Source organism: Neodiprion virginianus, chromosome 1 (genome assembly GCF_021901495.1).
Source record: "Neodiprion virginianus isolate iyNeoVirg1 chromosome 1, iyNeoVirg1.1, whole genome shotgun sequence".
Lineage (NCBI taxonomy): Eukaryota > Metazoa > Arthropoda > Insecta > Hymenoptera > Diprionidae > Neodiprion > Neodiprion virginianus.
The window spans coordinates 29,210,402-29,235,941 of record NC_060877.1 but is presented as its reverse complement, the minus strand read 5'-3'; the positions used below and the strand labels follow the sequence as shown (position 1 = coordinate 29,235,941).

General features: G+C 42.8%; 4 protein-coding genes across 6 annotated transcripts in view; 2 read left to right on the top strand and 2 right to left on the bottom strand.

Moving 5' to 3' along the window:
- The window catches only part of LOC124303056 (protein jim lovell), a 121,561-nt gene extending 115,517 nt beyond the window's left edge, over window positions 1-6,044 (bottom strand). For 2 of the 3 annotated variants that reach the window (XM_046759809.1, XM_046759831.1), the window contains exon 1: window positions 5,816-6,044. The gene's annotated coding sequence lies outside the window, so the exon portion shown is untranslated. Of the gene's footprint in view, window positions 1-5,575; window positions 5,765-5,815 lie in introns of those variants that run through there. The other variant, XM_046759799.1, reaches the window with a different exon arrangement.
- Window positions 6,045-8,289: 2,245 nt separating this feature from the next.
- Window positions 8,290-12,084, bottom strand: LOC124301300 (hemocyanin-like). Its single transcript, XM_046756192.1, has 4 exons — window positions 11,806-12,084; window positions 9,622-10,524; window positions 8,936-9,547; window positions 8,290-8,823 (listed from the first exon to the last, which is right to left on the bottom strand). Exons 1-4 carry the CDS (start codon window positions 11,900-11,902, stop codon window positions 8,384-8,386), a joined length of 2,052 nt encoding a protein of 683 aa, XP_046612148.1. The 5' UTR covers window positions 11,903-12,084; the 3' UTR covers window positions 8,290-8,383.
- Window positions 12,085-15,532: 3,448 nt separating this feature from the next.
- On the top strand, window positions 15,533-18,680 carry LOC124301309 (hemocyanin A chain-like). The gene is made up of 5 exons (XM_046756201.1): window positions 15,533-15,596; window positions 16,390-16,826; window positions 16,906-17,544; window positions 17,620-18,058; window positions 18,178-18,680. The coding sequence occupies exons 1-5, from the start codon at window positions 15,533-15,535 to the stop codon at window positions 18,606-18,608; spliced, it is 2,010 nt and encodes a 669-aa protein (XP_046612157.1). The 3' UTR covers window positions 18,609-18,680.
- Window positions 18,681-21,806: 3,126 nt separating this feature from the next.
- Window positions 21,807-25,403, top strand: LOC124301294 (allergen Cr-PI-like). The gene is made up of 8 exons (XM_046756180.1): window positions 21,807-21,918; window positions 22,275-22,615; window positions 22,691-22,975; window positions 23,092-23,513; window positions 23,574-24,094; window positions 24,198-24,334; window positions 24,404-24,659; window positions 24,926-25,403. The coding sequence occupies exons 1-8, from the start codon at window positions 21,846-21,848 to the stop codon at window positions 25,240-25,242; spliced, it is 2,352 nt and encodes a 783-aa protein (XP_046612136.1). The 5' UTR covers window positions 21,807-21,845; the 3' UTR covers window positions 25,243-25,403.
- The last annotated feature ends 137 nt before the right edge of the window (window positions 25,404-25,540 follow it).

Sequence of the window (25,540 nt, the reverse complement as noted above, 5' to 3'; positions counted from 1 at the left end):
CCCCCCCCCCTCTCGACCCGCCGCCCACCGCGATTCCGCGTGGAGCGAGAGGGTGGCAGAAGATGGCAGGGGTGGGAGGCGGCGGAGGGTGCCACCATACTCCGACGTCGGGAAGCCGCCACACACGCAAGACATTTTAGACTTTTCGTATTGATTAGCGAAAAATTAACATCTACGCCGGCGGTTCGCATGATGCAGCCGCACGTACGTGCTCGGCTCCTAGTTCGTCTACTTCTTCTTGTTCTGCGTCGTCGTCTTCGCCTCCTTCTTCTTCTTCTTCCTCTTCATATACTCCGCCACGCGAGGGACTCGATTCTTAATGGCATATCCTTAACCGCGTTGATCGATAGCGGGGCCCGCTCTCGCATTATCATGCGGCTAGACTTATTTCTCCCGCTGCTACCGCGAGGACTTGGAACTTGTTATTGTTTCGTGCCTGGCCACCAGAGTCAGTCGCATTATTCAAATGCTCCCCAATATTAGATTACGTACGTTTCTCATTAATCTTATTACAACACCGTGTACGTCAGATTAACACAGATGACTGACGTGCGCTGATCCAGACCGTGTCACGCGCTCCGTTCTCTAAATAAATAAGAAAATATAAAGCTACGACCGACCCGCAGTCTCCTGTCCCCTCGCAATTTCGGTACACCAATCCTACCGCGATCCATGACAATCTTGGGTCCTCGATTTTTGCCACTTCTCTAAACCGTCTTCGCGTGGGATTCAAGTATACCTACGTGTTACACGCAGTGGTGTTCAGCGATAACCCTGCGCCGGTCAGTCGTCAAGACCATATAAAATGTCTATTTGCAATTCGAAGTTCAAGATTAATCAAAGAGCCGCGTAACAGATGTACGCTCAGACGATTCTTGTCCTTTTTTGTTTGACCAATTTTAGAGCCAACAATTGAACCGGATATTGCAACACAAGACTGTCGCTTTGTGAGGTTATAATAGCCTCAAGTGCTCCGTCTTATAAAACTTATTATTACCATGTTCAATGTTTATCCTTTTAATTTTTGTGTTACGTAAGATAATGCGAATCAAGTTCTGTCAAGAGGCACAGTTTTGACAGTTATTCCGTTCGTTTGGAATACTTGACGGCATACAGTTTATAAATTGTTTGGCTCTCGCATCAGTTACCCTCCTCAAGGCAGCCATAAATTTTGTCGAGAGATTATTTTGAGTATCCTTATGACCTAGGTGGCTTTGTACCTCGGGAGTTCTGAGCAAAATTTATCTCAACCCACGTTGTACCGGAAGTTTCAGTGGTAGAAATTACTTTTCAAAATTCCGATTGAATAGTGTTGCTCGTCACTGAGACATTCGATGTAGAATCTAACTGGTGTGAAAATCGGGAATGAATAGCTTGTCCGCAGTTTTTCGGTATTGGCTGAAAATTTCTTACCTGACCTGCAGGTTCGTTTAAAAAATTGATAGCCTCGCAATGCCGACGAAAAGAATAGTAGTAGGTAACTTAAATTCACCGTCCCCGAAGTTGAGTCATGTAAATGCAAATGCGCAAAACAACCGTCGCTCAATTACCATAAGATACCCATTCCGAGATATTTCGGCATGTGTAGAATTACTCCGTTCCATAAAAAGCACCGGCAATTGATGGATGCGAGTAACGAACCAGATCGGATGCATCGACGTTTTCGATTTATACCGCACCGAACCGTTTATTACCCGCAAATTTCCAGCCAACAATCATAGAGCATATTTCTTCATTGGCGTACAAGTACACCGAAGATCGTACCCTACGTATAACCACGTTCAAATTTCAATAATCAACTGTACAATATATATGCTCGCAGGTTTGAACGAATTAGACGATAACGAGTGCAGCCATCGACGAAATGGGTTTAGCTGTTTTTTTATTTATTTATATTTCCCCTTATTTATATCTAGTCTAGATGATTGACGCCTGTGACGTCGAAGGGATTTGCAAACGACGTTACCGACGGCGTTCCCGATCTTCCGGCGGGGCGGAAGAATTTTTAAACGGAAGGAGGCCGTCCCGGCCAACGCGATTTACGCTCCCTGCAAACGCCTACAAACTTGTCTCAAGCTTCCGCGCTGCAGTCATTCGCGCGTTTCGCCGACTCTGGATCTTACGGCATTTATTATACCGGTATACTTGTACATGCATACGTATACATGCACATGCATAGCCATAGAGAGAAACCGTTGAGTAAATTCGGTACTACATAAGACTTTCCGCGGTGAATCGTTTTTCCTCCTCTTCTTTTTTCTACTGTTTTTTACTTTCTTCATTTCTCTTTTCGTCTCTACTTTCCTCCTTCTCTACATCTCTATACGTATACTCATCTCGCTACTTCCACCCTTGGATTTTACAGCGTGTAAGAGATTACGCTCTCCGCGCATCTCGCCATCTCTTTCACTCTCTCACTCACTCTCTCTCCCACTCTCTCTCTCTCTCTCTCTCTCTCTCTCTCTCTCTCTCTCTCTCTCTCTCTCTCTCTCTCTCTCTCTCTCTCTCTCACTCACTCGCTTCTTCCCTATACGCCACGACCGGCGCACTTTCTTTTTTGGCGAAGACTGTGGTCGGGGGTACCGAGAGCTGGTACAGCACAGGGTGCAGAGGGTTTGCGAGGGGGGTCGAGGGTTGAGGGGGAAGGGCGGAGGGGGGGAAGGTGGAGACTCGGAGATGCAGGAGTTGGGTAACGGAGGGGTGGCGGCTATATAGCGGGAAGAAGTAGTTGGGGGTGCTCACGGGTCGTTATTTTTGTGCCTGCCTCGTCTTTAATTTCTCCCCTCCTCGCCGCCGTCGAGCGTCCCCCGCGTCGCCCGCGACGCCGACGCCGGAGAGAGCCGGTGCGGTTGTCTTAGTTCGTATGCATATCTCAGTGCCTCACATATTGATTCAGGGCGTCATTACGCGTCTTAGCTTGGCTCGGCCGGCGCTTGCCCACCCCTCCCGGCGTCCCACCGTCCCCCCGACCTACCCTCGCCGCCCCCTCACCCACTCATTTCCAACTCACCCCCGTCCCCCACCCCCTGCACCGCGGGACCCCTTTCCAGCGCTAAACCAGCCCGTTCACCCCCGCCACCTTAAACCCCCTTCATCTACCGACGCCACCCCGCGAAGAATCTCTGGCCAGTCAGCCAGCGCCTTGCCCTCGCTTCGTCGTCGTTCGTCTCTGGATGCGGCTACGCATGTGTGCGTATGTGTGTGTGTGACGTGTGTGTTTGTACGTATGCATGTGCACGCATTCGTATACTACGCGCACCTGCGTATGTACAAACACATATGTGCATATGGGTTTTGTATGTATATCTGGACGTATATGTATCGAACATGGCTTCGTATATCTTAGATAGATGTGGGCAGATTATATGCGTGTAATATTCGTGTGGCATTATTGTATCGCTACTCGTAACGGCATATTTGATTCTCTGCAACGCCGCAGTTTTTATATAAGCTTCGAACCTTATGCAAGCTCTAAAAATAAATTCCCTCATATATATATATATATATTATTATTTCATGATGTTATAACTGTTGCAGGTCAAGCAACTATGAAATAAGGGAAGCTTTCCCGAGTTCGTCAACTTATGACGTTGTCAAGTTTGACGCGAACAACGAGGGTAAAATTACAAACTGTATGCTTAGCAAATTGCCAAGGATTGATCGCTGTTGGTGATCAATTCACGGATCAAACATGGTTACAGATGGTATCGCGTATTGAATCTGATTGTTTTTTCTTCCTATGAAATCCGCAAGTAATTTTAATCGCGTTTTTGTAAAACTTACATGGGATTCTATCGGGTGTTTCTAACAAGCGATTTGACACGTTCGAGTTAGAAGCGCAGGCGCAAGCGCAATGAACTGACAAAACTTTTCAATTGGCCGGAAAAGCAAATAGAACATTTGAATTGAAAACTTGTTCTTTACACGGTTCACATACAATTAACGCCGGCCAAGACTTGACTCGTCTCTGAAGTTATATGGGCGAAATTACGACCGACCGTTCCGCGATTAGTAAAAGAAATTTATTATAATATTATTATTAATATTATTTTTATATATTATAACTATCACAGAATCACAAATTAAGGGGGATGCTGATTAAAAACGAATATTTACTTTTATACCGCGTTGAACGCTTTCGAGAATAATTTTTGTCTACAATTTACAATCAGTGAGAATGAGTGCAAGTAATTATGCGTGACAGTCGCTAACTTATGACGACTTGCAAAGGGATGGGGTGAAGAATTGACGTACACAATGGACGCAACTAATTACAGCACGCGTAGATTTTGGATAAAAATATTTTTCTGAGGTGGGAACTTCCTGTAATCAGCTGCAGGATGCATTCTAGATAAAAGCTCGGATCCACAAGCTACGAATGAAAATGAAAAGCTTTCAAGATCGTGAAATTCGAGATGATTCATTGTGTTTTATTTTCTCTTCGGACTCAGGCTGTTCGCGTAAAACGTTCAGAGATATCTGTTGTAGGAAACTATTGGACAAGTCGCGCAAGGCGGAAAGGTGCAGGTTCGGTTCGGCAGCTAAACACCCACGCCTTAATTACATGCCTAGCATTAATCATAACGTGAGATTCGCGAGAAGGCTTAATTATTCAACTCCGTGCGCGAAATCAATTTGCGCGGAGTTCTAAGGCGAATAATGGATTTTATACGGAGGTTGTATTAATCATAATTACGTGAAAAATAAATCAATTGATGGGACTTTTGCGCCCAGCACGCGCTATGTATACCCATCTGCCCGCACCTTTATTATTATACCTATACAGTGCCAAATGTCACGGACCTAACGCGTTAATATTGACGCATCGATATTTTATTTAATCACCATTTCTAACATTTGAGACCGGGGAATTTTCTCGGGCACGTATATACCTATATTTACACGTATGTTTGTGTAACAGTTTCATTGTCACTTTATAAAGATCGATGTACGCCCGGAAAAAATCCGTTTCAATCGAATAAATGATTAATTTCTAGCAGAAATTTTTTTACACTAGTCACTGCAACGATCATCAATTCACAGAATTCAACGTTTTTCTTTCTCAAACAAATATTTAACCCAAACAGTTATGATTGCGTTCGGTTACAGTATAAAATCTCATTCCGCCGGTCGTAATCACTGATTTACTTGGTTCAACCGGAATTTTTTTTGCAACAATAACAGAATATCAGAATTACTTTGGACTTTCGTTAATTAATCCCGCCTACCCAAAATTCAACGTACAGGTAACGGTAATATTGGAGAATATTTCCTCGCAGCTGCAGTCCATAGCAGAAAGTGAAACACATCGATTAAAAACCTGAAGTACAGCGCAAATCATTTCCCTGTTGTTTTCAGGATGAAATAACGTTTCTTTGCGATTCAAATTAGAGGTAAGCGTATTGGAAAAATAATTTTTGAAGGAGAAATCAGAATCCATATATATGATCAAACACATTAGAGTCTGATACAGCATGCTAAAAGTGACACGAAGAATAAAAAAACTGCAAATAGCGTGTTGTAAATCGGCGTTTAAAAATCGTTTATCGTTAGATAATAGGATCGAATATCTTACCTCAAAAACTCGAATCTCCGCGATATAATAACGAAGAATATTAACGCAATACAAGCTCCGATGCTCAACGTACGGTAATTGTCACTGTCACTGTACACGCCGTTACATCAACAGTTTCTAAAACTGTAGGTTGAGCACTCAATTTGCTGCTACTACAACATTACACTTGCCTGAGAGTGGTTCCTCCTATTGTCCGAGTCTCTATGCGCCATAACAATAACATTGGTCATTTATACTCACGTTATTGGCATGCCTCTGAAAGCTGGGGAAGGATCGAGTTGGCACCGACGACGGGGAAAACTTCGGTCACTGGGATGTCGCAAGTTTCGGCAAAATGTTCTCGCTTATAAGGCGCGACGCTTCTTGTTTACAAACTTTGAACCCGAGGAGAAGGCACACGCTTCACCCGCGATTCTTCACCCCTGCGCTCCCTGCCGACGATCGAAGAAGCATCGTCGGCGTTTGTGAACCGACGTCACTGCCCCGTGGCAAACAACTGACTGAGAAATCCTGTTCCGTTTCTGTGAGGATAGCGCAGACGCTACGCGGTTACCCGAAGCTGATCGAGAAGCAAACAACCGCCGGCTGATATGCGAAGAGAACTGTGTTATCAACCGAGCGTATTACCGACGGCGTTGGGAAGGGATATAACTCCCGATGTAGGATTACGTTCCCGGTATCATTTGACTATCCATTTCTCTCTTCTTACACAAGCCGAATTCTGAACGATGATAAGGCTTGACTTGTCATACTTATTGTTAGTTTGCTGTTTTCTAACCTTCTTTGTATTTGTTTTCCATTACTGTTCAGGAATTGGAAACTACTTGCCTCGTTTGCCATTCGAAACTATTGGCGGAAGCTTCTCATTTTCATCTGATATGCAATCGACACTGCGGTTGCACTTTATTAGTGTCTGTGATGAATGTACGTCGGATGAATTTACGGTTACTGGAAAAATCAGATTTTGAAGAAGCTTTAATTAATTATACACGTAAATAATTAACACTTGAAATTAGTCGCGGCGGCATCACAGTCGATGCAGCCGAGGTGAAAGAACGAGCTGCATCGACTGTTATTTTTTCACGTAATCCGTATAGAATCGAAACTCGCATCGAAAATAAGTAGCCGGAAATGGGCAGGGGTACCAATATCATTGAGCAAAAAACGTTTGTGCAACCGAGAGAAAGTAAACGCGATGCCGATTTACTTATCATCTGCATACTAATCTGTTTTAGGACCGTGCATCCTGCAGTCAAAACGCTGTCCTCTATCCCATCCCGTCAAGTTAAGTTCCTTCAATTTTACGAGCCGAATATTTTTCGGTCGTAGATAAAAAGTTATCTGTGCCAATAACCGCATAACACGGTCGTCAAGCTAAATAGAATATTTGTCGAGACTGGTCGATTTCCAATAAACCCTAATTAATCAGAGACAAGATTGATGACGGCATGTGGGTGTAAATGGCGTCGATAATCCCGCAATGAATGATCAAAAATTCACGATCGACATGCAAGTTTCCGTTGTAGCTAAGATTTACATGCTCGACATGAATCGAGGGTCATTGTTTCTACGAAAATTTTTCCAACAAACAAAGGCATAGAATAATAGGTAACAATTTCTCGTCACATGTTTCAGCCTCGTGATATTGAAAAATAATGCAATCGGCAATGAATGTCCGAGTCTGCAGCGACGATATTTCACGAACATAAACAAGTGTAACTGATTGATTTTATCCGCCCGCAGTTTTCAGCTCATCTGTTCCCCTGATCCTTTCGTCCATCCCTAGGGATCGCCCAGGAGTTCCCACGTCGCGCCGTCGCAGATCCCCTCGATAACACCCAACTCCAAAAATGACGTCAATCGAATGCCGTCTCGATACGTTCGCGGTCCGCAAATCACCCAGTTAACGTTCCACCGGAGGTACGACAAATTGTTCAGCCATGAGTTTTATGGCCTCTAAATGCGCATTTCATGGCGCCAATTTGTAACCGCCTCTCCTGCACACTATTCGATTGTACATGTATACGAGTATCGACGTGTCGCAGATGCGTTGCACTTGCACCGTACCAAGAGGTGATGCTATAACGGCTCGCATTTCGTCTTAGAGCGTGAGGAAGGGAAATTATTCCAAAGAATAGAGTATTGTCAGAATTGACGCAACGATACTCGCGAGATAAATAAAAGAAAGGAGGTCATATCTCTTCCACTTTAACTATAACTTCGCCAATCACACAGGCATCTGTACCGCTTACCTTTCCTAGTTCCATACATGCGGTGCACTTCAGCTAATTGGAGGTTGTAAACGAGGGTGAGACCTTGGTGGGAAAATTCTGTCGCTAACTAAACCCGTTTTGACGACTAGTAATTGACGCCGTCAGCCTCAGGAAGCGGAAGACGGAAGACGGAAGAGAACCTAATTCACTTGTTCGCGCCTAGCAGGCACTCAACGCTACGAGGCGGTGGGTAGGTATAGGTAACAATGAGCGACCCTCATTAAGTTACACGCAAGTCAATTATCTCGGAACGTCAGCTCTGCTCTGTGAACCGACACGTGTGTCTCTTCTTCCGTTTCACTCTTTGACCAAAATGGATTCATAATTTACAAGAGCAGTTTTTACCCTCTATCGTCGCCGACTTTTCACAGTTTCAGTAGAGTATGTATAGTAGATACATTCCACGAAGGATTTATTCTTCATTCGCAGATGCGGTGCAAAATTCACATATCAGAGGTTGAACAAGAATATATATCTAATAATATAATCACAATCTAGTCAGTCTTCGGTAATAAAGATCATGGACAGTAAATTGTTATTGGTACTTGACATTCTTGATGGTAACATCAATTACCTTGGTATTCGCCTGTTGGAAGTTGTTCGAATGAATAATACGCCGATCGAAGGGGAATCCCATGGGACGAATGTCAGGGAAGACGCCGTCGAGAACGCCGCAATAACTCAGGGCTGGAATTTCGTTCATCACGTAGGGATGCTCAAAGGTCGAATGGAGGTCCGTTTTTAGGTCGGTAAGGATGACGTATAACTTGAAGTCCATTCCCTGGTGACGGCCTTGAGGGAGTAATAGGCGGTGGGGGAAGCCACAATGTCTATGCAGAGTGTCCACTTCGAAGACGCTCTCGCCTTGGAAAGCTGATTTCGCCTTCTTCATTAGCTCGGGATAGCTGAGTGGCTCAGACGCCGTAACGGAAGTCTCGATGCTCCGGCGAGTGATGAGATTCGAGCCGATTCTCACTGAGCAAACAGAACTCGCATTAAAACCTCGAACGAGCCCGGACTATGACGACGATGATGATTACAGAGGGTGGAAGGCGCGAACCGAGATAAAATCGCTCTGTTTACTTACGTTCGACTGGGAATCGGTCCAGCTCAATCATCGACCAGCGGGCCTCGTCCAATTGGATGTCCTCGTCGAACCAGCTCTTTGACGGGGCCAAGAAGACCCTGGCGATGGCGTAGGTGTTCTTGTCGCTGTACACGGTGGCAACCAGCTTGAAGGGTTCGTGGTTAAGGCGAGAAACGACGGCACGGATGCTGACCGGCTTCCCTTGGACGGCGTTCCCCAGGTCGATGTAACTCTCGTCGAAGTACGTCACCAGGACGTTGGGATCGGAGGCCTTGGACTCGCCGACGACCTTCAGAGCCGTTATTCTGACACCGGGGAAGGCTAGGTCATCGTACGTGTACGGGGGCAGTCGGTCCTTGTGCTCCTTGAAGAGATTGTCGATGTGCTTGTGGAGGCGGAAGAAGGCCGGGTCGCGAGTTGCCGTTTCGAAGTGTTCCATCACCCCGGGGGTCATTCCGTACTTCCCCTTGGGGTCCGTAACTCTGGAAAGAAGCAGGTGAGCGTCGGTGTGAAGACTTCCGAAGTAGCGAGGATCCAAGCTGCTGGTCGAGCTCTCGATCAGCGACCCCAGAACGTCGATGCCCTCGGTATTGTTCAGGAAAACGACCACACCTGTTGACGAGTAAATGGAACCGTGGGGTCGTTTTCAGATTCGAAAAGGGAAAAACATTGCTCCGTATTCTTACCGTTTTTGTCGCGAATCATTCCAGCGTCGATACCATCGCGGATCCGGTTCTCGAACTCGATCATATCGGCAACAGTTCGTTCCGGCAAATTCTGGAAGAACATGTTATCTGGGCGGACCGGAAACTCCTGACCACCCGGATACACGGCGCCCGGTGCGAAACCTTCGACGATCGGTTTCTCCCACTGCAACGGCTCAACCGGTGGCAAATGATTGCTCAGACGCTCAGCGTCGAAACGAGCCAAGAGCTGGTGGTGCATGTAGAAGAAGAGTTCGCCCGCTCGGTCCTTGCGCTCGTCAGCCCAGAAGGGGAAATCCATGTGCCAGTGAGCGTGGTGGGCGTTAAGTCCGACGTCTTCTCCGAAGTAGGCAACTCGCTGTTCAGGATTGAGAACGCTGCCGGTGAAGCTCATCGGGATGAGAGTGGGTTTGCCCTGCATCTGGGCCTGGTAGGCGCGCCGGACGACGTCAGTGGTCAGGAACATTTGTGGAATGATTTCGTATGCCGGTGGTAACTTTATTCCACGACAGTCTTCGCGGTGTAGAAGAGCAGTGCTGAAGGCGTACAGGAATTGACGATGGTTCATTTTGTCACGGATGTAGGTCGACAGGCCCGTGAAATGCGACCAGTCCTTAGCCGACATCAGCGCGTTGAAGAGCAGCTTCACCTGGTAACGGTGCTTGGCATCGAAAAGCGAAAATATCTCCTCTCGGCCAAGCAAACTACCTCTCTTCATTTCCTGGATGAACAATTCAAGGGTTTCCGGATTATTGAAGTAATCCTTGCACGTCTCCGGATTGAAGCTAGCGCGCAGAGCCAGAAGGTCCTCATCTTGGAGAGGTTCGCTGAGATTCTTCAGCAGGTAGAGGACCCGCAGTTGCCGTCCGAGAAAAGTCGTGTCCGCTAAAGGATGAAAGAACGTTATACCTATACTAGGAATTTAAACAGCTATTTCAGGGTATCATAAATTCTCTTTGTTAAACTCAGTTTTATCTATCTAGTTCAGTGTCTGGTGATTTTAACAATAAACAAACACAAGATCATTCGTTCATAATTTCATGAATTTTCTATTCACGCTGTATAATCCTCGCATAAATGTATAATTAGTTTCGTCTAGAAAAGTTGGTTGAAGCAAGGTTTTTGAAAAGATCTGATACGATATCCCGAACCCTGAGAAATCAGTGCCGTTTCAACTTGTGGAAATTATTGTTGCGACAATCGGAAGATATTTAATGCTGTATATCTGTGGCTTTTAACGACTGAAACTATTTTGAAACAAGTTTTGAGCTATTGCGGTACATTGCAGCCTATACGATTACTGATAATTAATTAGATGCGATAAGTGGTAAAACGAATCAACTAAAAATAAAGCACAATGATACACAAAGTAAATTATTACATCATACCAAATCTCGAAAGTGTCTAGAGGCCAACATAGCAGTATACATAAATCACGCCTATCGAATGTGCAGTGATAAATTGATATCTCTGTCGTTATTTTTGCACGCAGATTATCGCAGTTACAAAACATGCAAGTTGCTCTAATTATTGAAAACATTGTAGGGTATCGTAAGTATATGGATATGCAACGATACTAATTAAATTGTTTCACATTTTACGCGCTATCTGTAGTCCAAATTCCAAAAAGTTACAATTTGATTGCTTGTTTAAGACCATTTTGAGTACCCAAACTTTTCTTTCAGGATATTACAAGCATATGAATAGCTGAGGACTTTAATAGACTTCGCAAACTGTCAGCGAAAATGTTTTCGGTTAATTCCACGAAGCCCTTGACGATACTTTCAAAGTTACGTGGAAACGACTTGGTAAAATACTTGGGTATAAGTAGGGAAGGTAAGCCATGCCTACATCGAGCGACGAAATGTCTCTACATTAAATTGATATATTCTCGAATAAAATGAACAGGTTGTTTACCCACAGATCGTATTAAATTACCTATTCCACACGATTTTATGCAACATCCCTAATATTTTACGTGAATTCGAGTTCTGAAGCATATGTTACATTTGTGAGAAATTTACTAGTGTCAAATGTTTTTTGTTTTCTACTTTTCACGCAAAACTTGAAGTGTTTCATAACGTATATTCATAAAATACTGTCATAAAGGTGGATATAAAAGAAAATGTATGTACGCGTGAGAAAAAGAGGAGAATAAAAACTCACCTTTTTTTAGGGAGGCTGATACTCCGGCTGCGAAGATCGCTAGAAAGACGATTGCGAGCTTCATGATGAAACCGTGTGACTTCTTCAAAAGTGACATCGCTATTTATATGATATAATAGTTGAGGTCTAGCCCCATCGCATAGACCGCAATCACTCAAGCCGCGTGCAACGTCGAGCCGTGTGCAGCAGTGCCGCGTGCCTGCGCGTGACATCCGAATTCGTTAGACACGTATGATATTTATTTGCATTGATATTCAACGTCCGACGACAAGGCAAACAGTAACAATTTTTAAAATAGATTTATCGATTGCATAATAGGGTGATCCTTATTCAGTGTGTTGACGATTTTTTTCTGGCGCGTCCCCCATTTCAACTTTAAATAATTCAAAAACAATTCTCCAATTTTTTTCACATTTTTATATCAACTCTAACCCGTGCCTATATGGTGGGGTTAATTAATATGGGGTGGATTTCCCCATTTAACATACACCTTTTTCGAACACATACTCAGCATATATTTTATTGTAAGAGTAATAATGTTGAAAAAAAATCTGTAGTCGTAATCATATCACGCAATCTTAACGAATTGCACACCCTCGAAATTTGACTATTTCCCATTTAGAGAAAGTGTAATTTGTTCAGATGTAATGACGTGAATTTATTCTCATATAGTAGCACTAATGTAGCGTCAATAAATATTTTTCCCGAACCTGTGTTTCGTATTATTTTCATCCCTCTTCGTTGCGTAATGTAACACAAAAATATCAATGATACATGCTGAATTATATGGTTACATAAATGCGTCGCGAAAGCTCGTTATTCAATATGCCAGACGTTTCTACATTTACCCCGTAATATTTACCATTTGAAACAAACCAAACAAAGCTCGCAATTAAAGATTGTTGGGTAAATTTGAAGACGACGATCAATAAATGCCAATACTTTGGTAATTCACGGCTTCCTACGATACGTATGTATATTTAATTACGAATCAAGCCTGCGCCGAACATTTCATTAGAATGCAGAAAAATTCACCGTCCAACAGCGAGAGATACCTACTCGGCAAGTTATCCGCTAGGTTGCAATTTACTCTCGATATTTATTTCCAAGTTTTCAACAAAGAAATCGATACCCGCTTCAATGCAAGCAAATATACCGGATAATTGGATTTCTGTCATGAGAGCGTGTCAGGCGAGAAATAAGCAAATCTACATCAAAGAGCGTCAATTAGACAGATCCGAAATTCGGCGATGAAAGTCAACTTTTTGCCATGCATCGATCGACCACTAAAAGTTATACCAGGTTTAAACCAGACTAATTATAGTTGATGTTGATTACGATTTACATGAGTGTAGATTCTCAATTTTTTTGCTCCGTGTGAGGGCCGAATTTATTTAAAAACGATCATACGGGACATCTATTAAATGCAAACTAACGCTATACGTGGATTGTGCTCGATAAATGTCATTACAAATTTTCCAGAAATCCGGTGTTAAATGTAAAGACTTGTTGTTACTACTTGAACTATTGAATCAAAGGATTTAATGCAACGAAGAAAATGATAAAATAGGAAGATAAATTTGTACTGTCCAAAAGTCTGTATGGAAAAAAGAGAGGTGCATTGACACACAAAGAGCGTCGACCGATAGCAGAGTGCGCTTAGAAAATAGGTAACAACGCAGCGGGACATCGATATCCTAGAACAAATATTGTCTGTGCTTATTTGTGACCAGTGCACATGCCTCTATTATCATTTATTATTTTTTACAAAGTTTTATTTCTTTACGGACCAAAATTCTACAGGTATTATTGAACAATCATCAGCATTCGTTTATTACTAATAAATCCAGCTTTGAACTGATTGAAATTCAAACAGTTTCTGGATTTGCACGAAATAATTGAAATACAGGAGTCCCAGTGTTAGCTTGGTAAAATTTTTATAACGAATTCCTGCCAATATTCGATATTATGATAAGGATTGTAATTCGTAAACGAAGAGGAAGAAAATTCATTCGATGTCTTCGACGAACTCGCTCGAGGTTTAAAGGTGAACCGATGGTTTATCTATAGCGAAATTCACGCTCCATTTGCGAATGACATTGAATTGGAAACAATTCACGTTCTAATGCTCGTGAAAATGCGTGTTTCCACGCGTTCGCAAACGTGAGGTGAAAATCCAGCGAACTTATGCAATGAAAATAAGGTATTTCGTCCGGAATGCCGCTCCGGCGAGTTAAGTATTTCAAGCGGAAATTGAACGCGCAGTTTTTCTCTGTCTCTCCTATTTGTTGATTTTCTCTTTTTTCCCGAAGCAACCTGAAGGGCGTATGGAGTTGAAGCTTACATTTCCATCAAGGTGAAGAATAAACAAACATTACGCATTGGCTACATCTTCGGGCTTCACGCCTGACTAACTTTGTCGCGGGAGACCGAGTGTAGAATTTGAAATGTGAAAAGATAAAACATTTGTCGATGGATCTACCTCTGCAAATTTTTCATACTACAGCAGCGGTGTAATCTCGTTTCTAAACCTACACAATTTGCTACATCAAAACGTCTCTGTCTTTCTTCTCAAAGATCTTTTTCATGTAACGACAACAAATTATAGATTCCGTAAATTTTCATCAAAATATCAATTCCATTCCTCAGTGCCGTTTCATTTTACCATAACTTTAATATGACGATTGCCAAAAAAAAAAAACAACATGTAGCTTTAGACTGACCGTGAGCCAGCACTCGAACTTCCCGTTGTCACACTGCAGATTCTAGGTTTACAGAAAAAAAATATTAATATACGACAATTCGAATTTCAAACTACAAATTCAGATTCGTGAGTCACGATTTGAAGAACTTCAGGTATCATATTACATCATGTATCCACCATTACAATTTTGGAAGTCTGATCTTGGATATTCGTTATCGGTGACCCCAAAAACCTCCGCCTAACAATTTCTACCACATCGTAATGTTTTTAAGTTTTTTTTTTCACTATAATGGATTGACCATTTTGGATTTTACAAATCTAACCTCAGATTCGTGAAAAGCCATGCAAAAAATCTGATGGTACCAATTTTCATTCGCATCCATTCTTCCATTCTCAAGATATTATCATTTTTATTTTATTTTATTTTTTTCAAGTTTATCATCGACGTAACTCAAAAAATACTGAACCAAAAATAGTTGAAATCTGGTAGCTCGTTCTCAAGATAATATGGGACAAAAAAATTGACAGCACACGCACACAGACGTCCATCCGAAAAAGTTTCGAGGTGATTCTCTAGAACTTGAACCATAGAGATCTGGTGAGAACTTGACTTTTAATTTTCGTGGTAATTATACAATAACTTCCTTTCTTCTCTGAAAACAGAGAAACGGAAAGTTAAATAAACTTGACTAAAAAGTACCTACATGGACGTCGGAGCATCATTGACCTTTCTCTTATCGGGTGTTTTCATAGGCATCCGAAACTTTCCACGTCTATTCTTGATCCAGAATTTATCTGACCGTACTCGACATACGTAAACTCCGATACTGCATCACAATATCGCTTTAGCGACGATGCGCACGGCCCTAGGAAACACGATTCACACGACGTGGCCCGTGTTTCACGCTACTAGGTCCGATCTCTGCCTCACGTTTCTAGCTATATAAGTCGAGGGCTGTCGAGGATGAGCCAAACTCGTCGATATACGGGTTACCCTACGTGTGATAGTTTCTTAACTCAGCAATGAGAGCATTCGTCGTGGTTGCCCTTCTGGGGGCTGCGCTTGCTGCTGTCATCGCCGTTCCAGGTAAGTTTTTCGAATCGACGAAATTTCTCAATTTCTCTTCACGTGGTAAGATAGTAAATTTGTTTGATCTCGGGAAGAACTTGTGGAGTCGTAAATCTGATAGATAGCAATTGTCGAGAACACTTTTGCTTTCCATGAAATCGGAATCGACTAACTGTTCGCCGGTACGAAATTATTGACGAAACTTTAACTGTACGTGGGAAGAGGTTGTTTTATAACGGATTGAATTTGAAACAAACTCGTTGGAAGTGCAGCAGTTCTTGCGGATGTAACAATCCCCAAATGTATTAGCGGTATTCGAGGAACATACCTACCTTCATTTACTACAATTTCCATTGTCCCGTGGCAACTTGACTGTACAGCCCACGTGCTAATACATCTGTGCTTGTAAATCGAACTTTACTGTATTGCTCCCTCGTTGTGCAGTGGCCATCGTAAATAAAGAGGGTAAACATAAGAACGTTTACACAGTCAGTTGTTGGTTCTTCAATGCCCAAAGAGTGTTCGGTAAAAATTTTCTTCCAGCATCCTCAATTCATTCGATTCAATCTTGTTTCACATTGTTTGAGTACAAGTTGAGCACGTTATATCGAAACAATAAATAGAAGGTAATTTGTTTCTGCTATCGATCGATGATGTCAACTTTGAATTTCTCGTGGTCACGGATATTTTCGCTCTGATTTTAACAAATTCCGGCCATTCGTTAACGGTTATTGATTATTATTGGTAAGAAATGCTGATCAGTGTAGCTAATCCTGCATAAAACTGACGGGCTGTCTTGATTTTCAATTAGCGGAAAGAGAGTTTCTGTTGAAACAGAAGGAGATTCTCCGTCTCCTGAGCAAAGTTCACGAGCCAAACAGATTCAAGCATCAAATAGAACTCGGCGACAAGTTCGTGGCAGGACTCGAGGAACTCTCCTTCAAGGATGCGTCCCCTGTTCACTCTTTAATGAAGATCTTCAAGACAAAGAAGTTTCTACCTCGCGGTGAAATTTTCACGCTGTTCAACGACGCTCATCGTGCCGAAATGATAGTCCTATTCGAGGCTCTTTACTTCGCCAAAAACTGGGAATCCTTCCTGGCGACGGCGTGCTGGGCTCGAGATCGCGTCAACGAAGGTATCTTCGTCTACGCCCTGAGCGTGGCGGTCCTTCATCGTCACGACTGTAGGGGAATCATCCTCCCTCCGGCCTACGAGACCTACCCTCATCTCTTCGTCAACTCTCAAGTAAGCTTGAAGAGAAGACACGAGGAACGAAATCCCGAAGGTACGGTCGCGTGGACTCACCACCCCCCTTTTGTTCCAGGTAATCCACGAAGCCTACCGCGCAAAGATGCGTCAACAGGACGCGGTAATCCGCATGAATTTCACCGGAACGGTTAAAAATCCGGAACAGAGGGTCGCCTACCTCGGCGAAGACGTTGGCATGAACTCCCACCACGCTCACTGGCACATGGATTTCCCGTTCTGGTGGCGCAGCGCTGATTACGGACTGCAAAAGGACCGCAAGGGCGAACTCTTCTACTACATGCACCACCAACTAATCGCCCGCTTCGACCTCGAGCGTCTTTCCAACGAGCTACCGTTCGTCGAGCCTCTGTCCTTTGACGACGTAATCGTCGACGGATTCCACCCCCAGACCACCTATCGAGTGGGTGGAGAGTTCCCCTCGAGACCGGACAACTTTGCTTTCCAGGACGTGGAACATATCAAAGTTCGCCAGATGAAGGACTACGTCAGGCGCATCCAGCAGGCCATCGCTCATGGCTTCGTTTTCAGCAAAAATGGCATAATCATAGCTCTCAACGATACCGAGGGAATCGACATGCTCGGTTCCATGATGGAACCCTCGATGGATTCACCCCACGTCGAGTACTACGGCTATCTTCACAATTACGGACACATCATGCTGGGACAGATCACCGATCCCAAGGGTAAATTCAACGTGAGTATTGCTTTTCGCGAGACAAAAATATCTCTCTGCCACCACGGTTAACGGTCCATGTTTCTCCAAATTCAGCTTCCTCCCGGCGTGATGGAACACTTCGAAACTGCTACTCGTGACCCAGCATTCTTCCGCCTCCACAAGTACATCGACAACATCTTCAAGGAGCACAAGGATTCTCTGCCAATGTACACCAAAAAAGAGCTCGACTTCCCCAATGTTCAAATTACCAAAGTTGACATTGACAATTTGGAAACATACTTCGAGAATTTTGACGTCGATCTCTTGAACGCCTTGGACGACACCGTGGAACTCGACGACGTCTCCATCAAGGCTCGCGTCACTAGAATGAACCACGCTCCCTTCACTTACGACATCAAAGTCAAGTCAGACAAGTCCCACACTGCCGCTGTTCGCATCTTCCTGGGACCGAAGTACGATTGGTTCGGCCAAGAAATCGACATCGAACAGAAGCGGATGTACATGATCGAGCTGGACAAATTCACCGCCAAACGTAAGTTGGAATTGTACAATGTAACCATTTTTACCCTCGTCAATGTGGCCCAGCAGTTATTTCACTGCCAAGCCTACGGCGGTGAAATTCTTTTGAAATTAAGGTTCGATCCTCCACAGTGGAAAGCGGCGAGAACACCATTCTACGTAAATCCTCCGAGTCGAGTGTGACCATTCCCGACCAAATATCCACCAAGAAACTCTGGGATCGTGTCGAGGCTGGCATTCAGGGTGCGGCGACCGTCGAAGTGGACAAGGATCATCGTCACTGCGGATATCCGGACCGTCTACTCCTCCCCAAAGGAAAACCGGAAGGCATGCCCTTCACTCTCTACGTAATCTTGACCGACTTTGATCAAGAGAAAGTAAACGACGTTGCCGCAGACTACTCTTACGGCGGTAGTATCAGCTACTGCGGTGCAATGCACGGTCACAAGTATCCGGACAATCGTCCCATGGGATTCCCCTTCGATCGTAAAATTGAGAGCCCAGACGTTTTCTTCACGCCCAACATGTTCAGTCGCGATGTTACCATCACTTTCAAAGGTTGAAGGCACCCCAAAGAATCTGTAACAAGGATTATTCTTTTTTGAGACTGATTTAAAGATACTCTTTTTATTACATGAAATTTAATGATACAATATGTACATTTAATTATCAATTTTTATCATCCCGCAACAGATGAGTTTAATTAACTACTATATTCGTATTTTATGTAGCTCTCAAATCTCAGATTATACGTGTATAACTTGAATAAATTTCATCGTATCTACTAAATCCTTCTTCAATTTATTCTCATATCGCACCTAGGTGCATATGCACGAAAGTACAAGCCGTTCGGTTAAATCAGCTGTGAACACCGCCTCATCCTATCGCAAGTTACATAGATCGAATGGAAATTTACTTACTGAAGATGTCTCACGAATAATTCAAATTTAATAATCTGCTTTATCGTCGCATTCAACTCCTTTCTCTTTTATTCATCGTATTTGGGGTTCTAGTCTGTGACGGTATAAATTACATGAAAATATCCCGTCGCAGGGTACAAAATAATACATTTCATTGATTATTGTTAGAAGCTAAGACAAGCCTTTCAAGCCAATACCTTAGTAGCAAAAAAATGAATCATCATTTTTAATACCAATGGAGGTAATTGCAAGACAATTCTATGAAGTATGACACAAAGAAAAAAATTACGAACCGGGATACATGCATCAAAATATCGTTTCTTACGCCTAGTAGAAGATAGAGTCTCAGAATTAACAGGTATTTCACTATAATTCATGACTCAAGAAGCGTACATATTTACGCATTTTTTTTTTTATGAAACAACGATTGTACAATACGCTGAACGAGACAATAAAACATAAAGCCTTCACTGTGCAAAGCCACTGGGCACCATTATCAAGTACGGGTTGTATTTTCATGGCACAATAGTTCGGTCGAAGTTGAAATTTCCTTCGTCAATTAGACCAAACTATCAGTCCACAACACCATAAGATTTATCCCTAGCATCCATTGAAAGTATCTACTGCCATATGCACGTAAGTGAACGTGAATCACCTAACATTATATCATGTTTATTACCAGAAATATCTCCGTAAGTTGTGTTCAATTAAAAGAGTATCTGGCAATGTTATTTTGGTCTCGAGATTTAAAAGTGTTTTTCATGGAAAATTTAGAACGCTTCATAGTGAAGTTTTATTCATGTATTATAATCATTCTACGTATCTACGTCGAAGAACTTCTTCAAACGCGTTTAAAGTAACGATGAAATCTGATTATTTTGCTTACACGCAAAATTTTCCATCGACAATTTCTACCTCGTTACATCATCGTTCTTAGATAATATATTTTTAAGGTTCCAGCCACATTATCGCATAATCGTCGTTGAACGTGACGTTATATTATGTACATTTCAAAATTCGGCATCAAACAAGCAAGTATTACTTGCAAACTTTGAGAAAGTTAATGGACTTCTCTTCATGGAAAGTAGATACGCGCCGAGTTCGCAATTTATACGAGAATTTATGCGACCCTTACACGTGACTTACGAAATTTTCAGTAATCCCTCAGCACCTGAGAGTGTATCTCTGAACAGTTAAACGGGCAAAAACACGCCCGAACCTAGTAGAAAATCATGTATACGCCGTGTATTCAAAGCTAACGACTTAATGCCAATGCAAAAAGAAATGAACCAGTGTATTGGATAAGAAAATCTCCTCTGTTTGCAAAAACACGAATACATAATAAATTATATTGTATTAACTCAACAATAATAGCTCAGCGGCACCGACCGGCAATCACCTGTGTACTGAATGTAATTGCAACAAAGCTATAACGGAATCCACAACGAATAAAAGAACTGCGATCGCCGAGCGAAGCCATATTCCCTCGTCTCAAGTTTATCGCAAGTTTTGCACCAGGGGTAACCGATACTCATAAAAGGTTTCGCAAAGTTATATTCCATCTCAGGAATTGAATAGGTACGAGTAGAATGGGGTAAAAATTGGAGATGGTTAATATTTTTTCTGTATGTGAAATTATTTCATCAGGCTTCGTGGCAATATACAAGAGAAATGCCATCGACTGCTGGATGTGCCTACGAACGCCAACATAATATAGATAAAGAAAAAACAAGATGTGTTTATTGATGCGTTTCCGAAATAACAGTATGGAATTGAAACTTTAAAAACATTTTTATTTGTCCCTTAGTTGTGCCTTCAAGCAACAATGTATTAATACGAAAAGTATTGAATTTTTTATATTTAGATTACGAACTGCCACAATTATCGCTTGCAGTCATATTAAAAACTCTTGTGCATGCTATTTCGAAATCCATGACATGCGGTGAACTCGATATCTAATCGTAAATGCAAATTAGTAAACTGCAACAGTTGCAAGATTGAAGCAAGCTGATTGTGAACCAAATCTGCTGAATTGCGATAAATGAGGTTGCAGAATTTTTATCTGGACCCGCCAAAGCTTAGTGATAGATTATTAATATAATGTAAAAAATAAAATACATCAACCTGATTATTGGCAAAGATACACCGTTGGGACTTATAGTTATGGTTACTACACAGTCCTTAACTATTTTTATTTCTAAATAATAGTTCTGGGTACAAAACGGAAATAAGTTTTGTAGCTGTATCCACAGAATCTAGTATGTTTTACGATTTAGTTTATCCTTGCTACATGCATTACATTTCTTTTCACTATCGCGACAATTTGGGCTTCATTCAACTGATGAAAATTCATTAAACTAAGTGAGCAAATTTAATTTCGCAATAACCCGAAAACATAGCATTTAAAACTATAGTCTCACTAAGTAGCTACTTTTACCATATTTTCTTGTAATTCCAACGTTACCTAAACCGGTATTGTGCGGATACCCATTTTACTAGAATTTTTTGATAACTTATACGGAAAATGAAATTTTTCGGAGTGCATGTAGTAATTGCCCTGTAAGGAATGGCTTACCCGTTCTGTCTACTAGATATATTTCTACATAATAGTATGCTTCGAACAAACAAGAGGCTAGAGGGGAAAGGGTACGTATAATCTCCTTCTCTTACGCAGCTATCAGACATATTAGCGACGGAGGGTGCATTGGTGTTGAGAGGGGACTATCTCAAAAATAACGAGAATATCTCCAGTACAGAAGGCAGTGAATATCACCTAGGGTCGTCAAAAGTTCAAAGTGCGATAGGGATGCAGCCAAGGCAGCTGGCTAGTATATAAGGTGAGCAGCCCCCGATGAAAGGCATACAAACCACTGTATCAAGATGCGTCTCAGCTTCTGTTTGTTGGCCCTCGTGGCAGCCGCCACCGCAATCCCTCAGCTGGCAAATAAAGCTGGTAAGTTTAATTTTACATTACTTAAAAAATAGCACCGTCTTCGATCCGCTTTGCCGGAAGAAAATTGATCCCACATTTTTAATTGTATTTTTCCGTGTAGAGCGAATGCTCTCTCACCTTGTTTTAACCAAACTGTGATCACGTGTTTGTCAACGAAATTTCACACGGTGTTGTAAAAGCTGACACAGAGTCGTTGAAATAATTATATGTCCTGAAAACTTTACCAACCCGAACTTAAGCTGTCAACCAGATTAAATACGCACGTCGAAAAGTTTCTCCAGCACCTTCCAACAACGTGTAAACTTGTCTTCCGTACCCTCATGGTCTATAACAGTCTATGGCATTACATTATTCAGGCAATGTCGACGTACTGAAGAAGCAGCAAGATGTTCTCTTGCTTTTGGGGAACCTATTCCATGAGATCCCTAACGAGGAGCTGCGCAAAATCGGCCGTGACTACAACATTAAAGAAAACATTCAACTGTACGATGATCAAAATGCCGTCAAATATCTCATCCGTTTTGTTGAGATGGGTCGCATCCAGCGGAAGCGCGTCCCGTTCACAATTTCGTCCACCGAGTTGCGCAAAGAAATTTCTCTTCTTACCAGGACCCTCGTGACTGCGAAAACCTACGATACGTTCCTGAAAACCGCCGCCTGGGCTCGTTGCATATTCAACGAAGCACAATTCTACAAGGTAAGTTTGACGCGGAGAAACCGATCACTGCACTCTGAAGTAACAACTTACCGACACCATATTTACTCCCCGTAGGCTTTCAGTGTGGCAGTATTGCAACGCACCGACTGCAGAGGCCTCGTCCTTCCGGCACCATACGAAGTCTTTCCATACTACTACATCGACACGAGGGTGTTGAAAGAGGCTCAGGACATTCGCGTTCGAACCCTCGAAAAGGGCCAGACCGCCACTTACGTAATTGCATCTAACTACACTCCCTACATGACCGAGTACGACAAGAAACTTGCCTATTTCACTCAAGATGTTGGACTCGCCTCATGGTACGCTTTCTTCGGCATTAGCGGATGGATGAAAGCAATGGTGAGTCAATTGTAATTCCAAGCAGTCCAGATGGGATGTTATTCCTCCCTTAAAATACCATGCTGAATTTTTTGCTGGGAGGATGGTTTGATGAAAGGTTCCTTGTCCTCTGACAGAGTCAAGCAACAAATCTGGACTTCGCCCAGAATTACGAATGCGAACATTGTGAAACCGCCCGCGGATCCATGTTCTACTACATACACCAGCAACTTCTGGCTCGCTACAATCTTGAACGCCTGAGCAACGACATACCGACTGTGAATGAAATCGAATTCACCCGCGTACACGTGCCTTTCAAATCTCATCTTTCTTATCCGAATGGCCTCGAGATCACAGGACGTAGTTTCAATTATGACTTGAAACGCGAAAAGGAAGATCTTTTCAAAACCGTTTTGACAATCGAGAGAAGGCTGCAGGACGCAATTGACAGTGGATTTGCCATTTCGACCCAAGGAAGCCTTTTGGCTCTGTACGAGCGTAAGGGGCTGAACATACTTGGTAACATGATTGAAAGCACCGGAAAAAGCATTAATCCCAGGTAAGCGAATTGCTACTGTAAATGGATGCTTTTTTTCTGACATTAAACTCTGCCCCAAAGATATTACGGAAGTCTTCAAGCCGCTGCACGCGAACTTCTCGGTGGTGCGCCTTACACGAAACACTTCTGGGAGCCACTCCCTAGCAACCTAGAGATCTATCACACCACTACCCGCGATCCAGTGTTCTACGAGATGTGGGAGCGCATAATCCGTCTGTTCAAGAGATGGCAAGACGCTTTACCGAGCTACACGAAAGAAGATATCATCTTGCCCGGTGTTACCATCGAAAGTGTCAAGTTCGACAAGCTGACGACTTACTGCGACAAATTCGTGGTCGACATTGACTCGGCTACAACTGTTCCGCATGGCAAAGAAAACCAACATGTCAAGATCATGACAGCGATCGACAGAATTAATCACAAACCGTACACGTTCAAAATAATCATTAACAGCGACAAGACCATCAAGGACGCCATTGCGAGAGTTTACGTCGGCCCCAAATACAACTACGATGGCAGCTATGTAAACATCCTTCACAACAGAGATCAATTCGTTGAAATCGATCAATTCGCTTGGGACAGTAAGTATAGAAGAATTAAATTTGCGAATCCTAATCGATTGCTTCGCAGCCAGTAGCCGTGCCCTGAGGTTCAAACATTTAATGCCTTAATTCTGCCTTACAGTCAAGGAAGGACAAAATGTCATCACCAGGCACTCCATTGATGCTCCAATGCGTAGCATTGATGCCACGACCAAGAAAGACCTATTCCGTAAGGTCCAGGAAGGCCTCACCTCTAATCAGCTTTTCTACCCTGACATGGTACGGTTCGCAAGTGTTACCGTTACACGGTAATTTCATGAAGAGAAATAATCATTAATTTCTTTCCAGATCGCGGAAGCTTTCGGTTTCCCCGAGAGGCTAGCTCTTCCTAAAGGTAAACGCAACGGTATGCCACTTCAGGTTATGGTGATCGTCTCTTCGCCCAAACAGCCTACCCTATCTTACAAAGCGGTTGTCCCTCCGAAATTCCAAACTTATCAGAACGTAGAGTATCCCGACATCGATATCACGACAGAAATTCGCAATGAAGGATGGACGCATGATTACCGTAGCATGATGCTCAAAGAAGAAGGCGTCTTTTACAGTAAGTTGTCCCGGTTTCCGTATCTTCTCGTACGCTTAATATGACTGAAAAAAATAAGACGAGTATCGTTAGGTTATTCCGTCTTCACTTTTTTTCTCTATTGTTACGGTGTTCTTACACGACATGTGAGCAATTTAACATGTCTAAACACTCTCGAATACGAATGAGACTTTTTCATCGGCACCGTTAACATAGATTCATAGAATATAGGATAGAGTGTCATACAAACTTCTTAACTAGAGTGCTAAACAATGTCTTTTTTACAGACCGTGACATTGACACGGATACCGTACATCGAAGAACAGACTCATCGAACGTCGATACTGACCAACAAGCTGCCCAGAACTACTATGAACGCCGAATAGATCGAACTGCCGATGTTAAGTCTGCGTACCTGACCGAGTACTACCAAAAGAAGGACATAACGGAGGTCATTGGTGGTGCTGTATCCTTGGACGGTAGACCACTCGGCTACCCTCTCGACAGAAGGCTAGACATGGAATGTCTTAATGTTCCTAACGTTAAGATGGTCGACGTCAAGGTCTTCTGGGAAGGAACCAGCTGCTGCGGAAGTTGCAATTAGTTGAACAATTCTCACCGAATCTCTTCCTACTCGTAACCAGACCAATATGCACGACCCGGCTTTATTCGACTGTTGTCCCTGTTTCACACTTATACTTTACTCTATAAATTTAATAACCGTATACTATGATAAATAAACGTTTTGACATTGCAATATGAAAATTTACCGTCTCGTCTCTTTCACATCTCACTGATATATTGCTGCATCGCTTCACTAGTAGGGTAAACAAGGAATGAACTCATTGTCTGTTTGAGAATGAACATTTCACTGGGATTACAGCGGCAAGTCTCGTTGATTC